Source organism: Gymnogyps californianus, chromosome 2 (genome assembly GCF_018139145.2).
Source record: "Gymnogyps californianus isolate 813 chromosome 2, ASM1813914v2, whole genome shotgun sequence".
Taxonomy (NCBI): Eukaryota; Metazoa; Chordata; class Aves; order Accipitriformes; family Cathartidae; genus Gymnogyps; species Gymnogyps californianus.
Window position 1 is genome coordinate 135,075,569 of NC_059472.1, and position 8,869 is coordinate 135,084,437.

General features: G+C 37.1%; 1 protein-coding gene across 1 annotated transcript; it reads left to right on the forward strand.

The window, feature by feature from the left end:
• Window positions 1-959: 959 nt before the first annotated feature.
• Window positions 960-7,683, forward strand: AGR3 (anterior gradient 3, protein disulphide isomerase family member). The gene is made up of 7 exons (XM_050892741.1): window positions 960-1,065; window positions 3,248-3,311; window positions 4,612-4,664; window positions 5,313-5,389; window positions 5,652-5,715; window positions 6,785-6,868; window positions 7,634-7,683. Exons 1-7 carry the CDS (start codon window positions 960-962, stop codon window positions 7,681-7,683), a joined length of 498 nt encoding a protein of 165 aa, XP_050748698.1.
• The last annotated feature ends 1,186 nt before the right edge of the window (window positions 7,684-8,869 follow it).

An 8,869-nucleotide genomic window follows, 5' to 3' on the forward strand; every position in this document is an offset into this window, starting at 1 on the left:
TCAGGTATCCACCTGAATATCAGAGCTTTAATGCCTAAAGATGATTGTACTGGGCAGAAAGAAGACTTATCAATTAAAAAAATTTGACTTTGTAATGGTTTTCCTCAACTGTTGCTTTTGTTCTCTGACTTTTATCAAGACCAGAAGTTACTGAATTTCTCATAATGATCTTTGTCAGGAAGAGAAGCAAACATCTTCAGAATACTGAAACAGTCAGGAGCACAGATGGATTGTTTTATTCATCTGGAGTTGAGCTGAAAATCAGTTCAAAAATGCCATGAAGAATGGGGAAATTTTTCAAGTTTTCATTGTGAGAAACAGCTGGAAATTTCTTTGACATTTATCTCTCAATCTTTAACATCCTGGTTCAGAGAGTGCAGGCTGAAAAAATGATGGCAATTTCAACATTCTGGAGGGATTTGCTGATTTAAAACATATTATACCTGGAGGCAAATATTTGTCAATTTTCCTATTTTATTAAGGAGGATATCGTGAGACATCTTTTGACCAAAAAACCTACTATCCATAAAAAAGATCCTATGCTCTTTGTTACATCTCACTGAAATTAAAAAACTAACAGAACAAACAACTAGTAGCACTGTCTTGAAATTGTCATGATCCAGTATTACAACATTGTACTAGTTCATAAGAATCAAATGCTGGGTGACCAGAAATGAACTGAAATAAACTTTGTTCCCCTGTTGACACTGTAGGGAGAACCATCCCCTGAAGCCTGATTTTGACAGCTGAAAGCAGTGTTGCGTGATAAAATTAAGCACCTCCATTTTGCACTTTTCTCACAAGGAAAGGCATTTCTAGAAATACCCAAAACTGTCTCTGTAGTATAGACCGTTACGATACCACTAACACATTGATTTACACTGCGCCAGGTGATGAATCCATGCGACTAAAGCTGTTGCTTTGTTTTCCAGTTTCCTTGCTGCATTGAAAGGGAAATAATGCTCCATTCAACGTTGGCCTTGTCCCTCCTGCTAATTGCAGTCTCCTCCAACCTTGCGATGGCAATCAAAAAGGAAAAACGAGCACCTCAGACACTGTCAAGAGGTACTGTATATTTACTGTATATAGTTACCTCCTTATCTTACCATATAGGTCAGCAAATGTTTTTATTTAGAATGTACGTGGAAGCACGTATATACTTACTGAGGTGTGTTTCTCTAGTGTTAAGTGACACTCTAAGTAGTGCATCTTCTTATTCCATGTCATTTCACTCTGTCAGTTTGTTCTTAAGGATATGGCTGAGGGCCTCATATAATCTGCATAATTTATGTAACTCACAGTGACCTAATAGAAGCAAATAACCTAAGCTGAGTCTCTCAAATCAGGTTGCACTTGTAGGACTATCAGTGAAAAAATATTCTTTCATATACCATTTAAAAGATATTTTATTATGGTAACTTATTAACTACTGAAACACAGTTTCATAACTTCAGTTGCTATGGAACTATTTTTCTACAGACCCATTTTTATACACAGAACAGCAGTTTGAGCCACTGCTGGGTTTTTTGCATGGCTTTTTCTTTTGCTTTTGCTTTTCATCAGATGATAGTCACAGTTATGCTTTGCAGTGAATAATTCACTTCCTTGCAGTGCATAATTTTCAACCTGGATGTTAACTAAAGACCCTATTTAAGTTATTTATGTCTATTTATGTCAATCCTTAGAAATTCAAGCAGAGAAATAGCTTACCAAGGTCTTTTCCTCTTCTCCATCTTCCCTCTCCTTTCAGGCCTGTTCACCCCAAAAAATCTCCAGCTCCCTTCCTGACCTCTTCTGCAAGCTGTGCAAAGCCTGCAGACCCCACAGCGGACCTCTGAGGTCTTCCCATACAAAGCACTGGCAAAGCCCCGCCGATCACAAAGGTCCCATCTGAGCCTAATTGCTCAGGGAGCACTTGACAAAATCATGCAACACCTGGACTAACCAAAAAGAAATTGCAAATCACTTCTCATAAGTGGTATCCCTGGAGAAAGGTTATAATCAATCCAGTATCTGTTGCCTATCTTGCCTAGATCAGGATTTATTTTTTCCACTAAGCCTAAATGCATAAAAAGATAACAAAATCCCTTCATTTCTGGCAATTTTGAAAAAAATAGTCACAGAAAGCAAGTGTCAGTTTTCTAATTCTGATTTCAGGCCTTTTGGGATGCCTTGAGCTCTTTACCTGTAATTTTCACAGATCAAAGGGGAATACTTAAACCTGCTGCAAAATGACCCTTGCTGACTCCTCTGTGCAGTTACCTATGTCAGCAGCTGACTTCAGCCAGGGCTGAGAATGCACTGGTCAACACGCCAGAATCCCACCATCAACCAGACAGATCTGTAATCGAAATCACTCCCCTGAAAGAAGAGATGACCTAGTAGCATCACAAGCAATTGTGCCGTGAGAAAGCTAACAGCAAATCTCTGCATAACCAGGGCTGGTCCAAGCGCTGTCCAGACAGCGCAGAAGAAACAGAGCCTTAACCTGGTCCAGATCCAGAAGCTGTTCTACAATTCCCATGAGGGCCATCATGAATGGAGCAACACTGCCTGGGAGGCTGGGATCTACTACACAGGGGCTGGCATCTTTGGGATCTCAAGGCATGAAACCAACCGGACAATTTGCTTTTTGAGATCAGTGTATCACCAGCTATGGATGAGCTATGAAGCTGATGATTCATTAGGATTTTGTTTCAGTGGAGATTTTTATTTAACAGCCAATCTTTTATTAATTATTTAATTAAATGAAGTACTTGCCACTCCAGGGATTGAACTTCACTACTCAGGAGTTAAGTTTACAACCCAAGACTGTTCTAATGACTTTCATATTAAAGTCAATCTTATTTGAGCTGTTATATTTATTTTTTCTCTTTTATAAGCCAACTTTCTCTTTAAGCCCCAGGGTCTACATGAAATACAGAGTAGACAATATAAAGATATGAAGGATTTGAATGCTGATTTAGGGACCTCTGGGTATTTAGAAAGATATCTAACAGGTTTGCCAAAGGACTTGAACTGAATATGCAACCAGCTGAGGGTTTTTTGGGGTTTTGGTTGTTTGGGTTTTTTTAATCTTCCCGTGCACCTATCAGGAGATGTAGAATTAGTATATCCACAATGTTTGGGAACTTTTGACTAAAAAACCCAAATCCTATTTGTGTACAACTTTTGATAAATATAAAAAAAGGAATTTGTTATGAGTTACTTGCCTGGCCACAAGTTAATCCTTTTGTTATATTTCTAGGGTGGGGAGATGAAATTACCTGGGTACAAACTTATGAAGAAGGGCTTTATCAAGCGAAAAAAAGGTAAGAGATTAAAAAGTAGTTTGAAAGACAAAGTTGTTAATCAGTCATGCCTGAATATACTGTAATGAAACAGAACAAAGAAACACCATGACAGCCGATCTGCAGACCACCCAGTTAAATAGAACAGATTTTGTGTCTAGAAATAAAAGCCGTTGGAGGGGTCTTATGACTCTGAAGCAACATCATGGGCCAATAGTTTAACACTGTCATTTCTTTTTCACAACAGCAGTGTTGTTATTTGAATAAGCAATGATAAACAGATATTACAATTTAAAAAATACAACTGTTGTGGTGTTTGTAATATCATGTACCTCTGATTACTTCCTTAATCAACAGCTGGAAATCAGTTACATTTGCCCTTGCATGGTGATCTACTGCCTCTGATGTTTTCCCCAACACTTTATTAGCTGGCGTATGTGCATGATGTACTCATAGTTTCTCACTATCTTGGCAGAAATGAAAGATCCAATCTGAATCTCCTCTGGGACTCAGCTGAAAATATATCTGAGAATTCATAACAATACTTGTTTACACCTCTTTTACAGTTCATTTTAGATCTTAATAGTGTAGCATGAGCTATTGTTAAATTGAAGGCAAATTATTTTTAAAATAAAGGGCAATTTATTTCATGTACCCTATGTGAAAATGGCTAGGAACTGAACAATTCTTGACAGTGATAGCAGATCAAGCATTAGTAACTGATTTGCTGAACAGTAGCTAGTTTAAAAAAATACAGGAGAAAATGCACAGAATGGTTTTATGTTTTGACATCCAAAAATATAAAATTTTGATATTTTACCAAACTATTTACAGTACAGAAAAAATAATTTACTGTATATCTGTTCAAGAAAGCTTAAAACCCATGAAATTTTCATGGGAAGTATTTGATGATAAATCCAATTTTATAAAAATGATTTTATTCCAGTTCAGATTATTTTTATTTTCTTAATCATGGAGAACTTCACACCTAAGCAATATTAAATACCTCTTCAGTTTGATAATATACTAACTGGGAATGAAATTATGATGGCTCTGTTGTTTCTTTCTTCTAGAACCTCTTACTTTAGAAAATCTATTTAGATATAGAAACTCTATTTCTCTATTTCTTTCTTTTATGAAGGAGTTATGTTCTTTTCCCTTGCTCAAAAATGTCTGTAATTCTTTACAGAATGCCTGTACGGTTTTACTGTGGGTTAACATAAGATTAAATGTAATTTGCCTTTTCCAGTCTGCTAGTACAATCATCTATTTGCATACTTGTCAAATGATCTAACTACATGTTTTATTATTATGGATAAAGTAACAAGCCACTGATGGTAATTCATCATTTGGAAGACTGTCAATACTGCCAAGGTAATTTGATTTTTTGAGTATTAAAATTCTGTGAGTATTTTTATAGGGAACTGTACCTATCTATATATTTACCTCGCACTTACTGAAAATTATTTAAAGAAATAGGTAAATGAAAATATATTTGAAAAGCTAAGAATTTACTACTGTTATTTACAAAAACTCCACTATGAAACTACCCAATAAAAGAACATGAAAAATACTCAGTGCTGCTGTCCTGCTATCCCTAATGGAGCGCTCGTCAGTTTAAATTAAGAGACACAGAGTTGCTACTGACTCATTGAACAGATTTAATATTGTTTGGCTCTCCTGAACTGGTAACTAAAGAAGGAGAGGAGGACAGGGCTGCTGAAATTGATCTAATAAGAATTTTCTGAGAATAATGCACTTTTGTCAAGCTGAGACATGGTGTCCATTGAGACGATAGGCTTCATAAATAACAGAAGAGAGCTTCCATTTTCATAGCCGGGAGGTTGTACTGACATGGGTCAAAAAAATAAAAAGCAGCAATAGAGCCCTTAAGTGTCTCCTCAGGAATGTGAATCAGCAGAAACAGGAACAATGTGGCCAGTCTCTGGCCAACATAGTGCCTAAATGCAGATGGAAAGGCAGAGTTTGAGATGGAATTCAAAATGATCATGTCTTTTCTAGCACTGAAGAAAGCTTTTGCAGAAAATGAAGAGATACAGGAAATGGCCCAAAATAACTTCGTTATGCTGAATCTCATGGTATGAAGGGTTCGGGGCAATTTGACTGGTATCTTTTTTTGGCCTGTGTTTTCTCTTTCTTTGTCTTGCTTTTTCATGTCATTTTAGCTAAATATCTCTGGCATTTCAGTTACATGTAAGTACAGGCATTTGTGCATGTGTATCCACACACAAGTAGTACCTTTTTTGGTTTTGACCTCTGGTACAAGACTATTCATAGGTGGTACTACTTCAGCAAAATTTACAGAAATATTTTAATAACTAGCATTAATTTCTCTGCCAGCATGAAACCACAGATAAAAACCTGTCACCTGATGGACAATATGTGCCTCGAATCATGTTCATAGGTATGTACAATATTTATGTATCTTCAAAGATGTGATATCTGAATCTGTGCCAGTGTCCTCCTTTGGGGACATCAAAATGATTCATTCTGCAAAAAGAAAATAGCTCAAAATTTATCATTACCATGTCATTAGTCTGGACCTTGGCAGATCTGAGTTCAGTTCTCCCTCTGTCGCAGGCTTTGACCCTTGTAAACTTCCTCAGGTTACAGATATGTTCTGGAGGGTACCTAATTTGTGCTTGGGGGCAAGAGGCTTAAATATCTGTTAGCATCTGGGCTTTTACTCTCCATGCTTCTTGCTAGTGCTGTTATCAGACAAAGTTTACTGAAAACAGTCAAATATCTGACTGAATGTAGATGTCTACAGTGTGGACATTACCACAGAGCAAGTCAATAGTCAGTGGCATCTAAGGAATGATTTATCCCATCGTAAAGCTGACTTCTGGAACAGATCAAATTAATCATGCCTCAGAGTGCCTGTTCCTTTTCACAGACTGTACAGGGAGCCTAGAGTGACTAGCTCTGTGGTGGCATCCAAAGTTAGGTGAGATGAAGCCTACACTCAGACAGAGCGCAATGTAGTAACAGGAATCAGTTAATTAACAAAAACCTTGGAAGGGGAACTGGGAGAAGAGATGTCCACAACAACTTGCTCCCATGATGGGAACATTAGGAATCACAAAATTTTCATTCTGAAGGCTCTAGGTACATCATGCTAATATTGCTTTAAATACACATGACCCTCACTATGTGTACAACCAGTCAAATTGGCCTCTCCTGATGTAACCCCAGAACTTGTAAAACAGGATATTTTTCTTTAAATATGGATGAAATGCATGTGTAATCTATCACTTAAAAATAGCTGCATAATATAAAAATGAGCATTAGCTTTTGTTCAGGATTTCTCCAAGTAAAGAGCAGTTGATTGGAACAGAGTGTAATGGCCTAGTAATTGCCTCGTTGATGAAATCAGAACACCTCAGAAACGGGGCTGTCAAAGTAGTGCCACGGACATCGCCCTCAGCTGTTGTGGGAATGGAAAGCAGTGTTTAATACGATTACTTTTTCAGACCCATCTCTCACAGTAAGAGCTGATATCACAGGAAGATACTCCAACCGGCTTTACACTTACGAACCACAAGACATACCTTTCTGTAAGTGCCCCCTTTGTTGTGTTACTTTGCATTTCACATTGCAAGCAGCCAGATATACACCTCATTCCAATCATTTGTGCTTGAAACTCCATTAAGATCTCAATGTAATGAATAAAGACTGTGTGTGAGCATTCACAATAAATTATAGTAGTCTAACCTGTTCTAGCAAAACACTTAAGCACAACTATTGTCCCATTTAATTTATTGGGACTACTCAGGTAAGACAAATTGAAAGATCATGAGTGAGAACTTTCAGGATCAAGATCTGAGCAGTTTGCTGGAGAATGGTGAAAGTCACTACATTCAAGGGTATCCAGCTGCGCAATAAAGAGCCAGTGGTGGGAGGGAATCTGTAAAGAAATGCTGGTGGTTACGTGGGTACCACCTAACACCCATATTTCAGAAAGGAATGTGATTTTTCAGGTTGAGCTAGTCCTTACTCTATGCCATCTATCTGACATCAATGCAGTATCTCACCACAAATATGCATGTCACATCTGATTACCAGGCTTGCTGTTGAGAAATGAGGGAGCTGAAGGGAGTCATGTCAAATCCCTTTAAGTTCAACATTTTGATTCATGAAACTTTTTACCTTCTGCTTTAGTATCAATGCCAGAATTTTCACAATAGAAAGCTCTAAAATATAATGTGTGACCATAAATTAATTTCAATGTGAACAATTTACTAATCAAACTAGGTGGGTTTTTTAATTGTACAAATGCACTTTAAGTACATTTTTACAGTTCTTATTTATTTTTCTTTCAGTAATAGAGAACATGAAGAAAGCACTACGCCTCATTCAGACAGAACTGTAACCAGCAACAGTGAAATGACCATAGCCTCTACGAGGTGAAGCTGCACTAGGAAACATAACATTTTAAAATATTTTAGTTAACCTATCTGTTTCTACTAGTATTTTGAACTCTTACCAAACAGCTTTGGTATATCAGATTTCATAAGAAATTTATATCTACAATTTGAAGAACAAACATAGAAAGACTATCATCTCACTCATTTGGAAAACAACAGGAAAAAATCTATTAAACTCTTTTCAATTGGTTATCTGAATAACTGAAAGTGATGGTTTATGGTGCAGCAAACTGAAAGTGATGGTTTATGGTGCAGCAACTTTGAGCTGTATTTTATCAATCTAACTATGACTTTGTTGTCAGCTATGACTTCTGACCAAGAGTTATAACCAATCTTTTTTATGTCTATTTGCAATTTATTATATAAGTTAATAGCTGCATCTCAGCTCCTCATTTTTATTTTTATTGCAAGAAGCTTATAAGTCATTAGTGTACCTCTGCTTTATGCACTTATTTCTCATTAAAGGAAAGGAAACTTTGCTGGCAAATCCATCAGGAAGGCTCTTCCTATAGATTTTGGAATAGCTTATATAGAAAAAACCCAGTGATCTGGGCTTAGCTTTCTTTGTATAATTCTTTAACTATCATTCTGATAGCTGAAAACAGAACAGACATTTCACACTGAGAATGTGGTCTCAGTGAGGTGATAATCATCAAATAGCAACTGCAGGTTTTTCTATGATAAAGAGAGAGTGAAGCAAGAGAGATGGAAGGAGATGATAGTCTCAGAACTCCACTCCTGAGGCTAAGTGATGCTTGTAAAGCCTGGTATGGGAAAAATGAGCAGGCTTGTCCTAGCTCTTTTCATTTAAATGGCACTTGAGTCATGTGAAGCTCATCCCAGGTCATTCCCTCCTTTTCTGTAGCATCCCAACCCAGACATCACGGTGGCAGCTTAGTGAAGGAATCTGTAAATACAGTCTTCACAAAATTTCCCCAGGATCACCGTATGCAAGGGTGGACACCTGTTTTGAGTAAAAAGCTGAAGTCAGTTGAAATAGTTTGTTGTCCTAGCAATGTGCTTTTTCATTAGAGCAAGATAGTAAGTGATTCATCTGCAGTAAGAGCATATATGTTATGTGCAAAGCACCAGTGTCACTTATTTGTGCTGCCTGTAAACACATATAAAAGA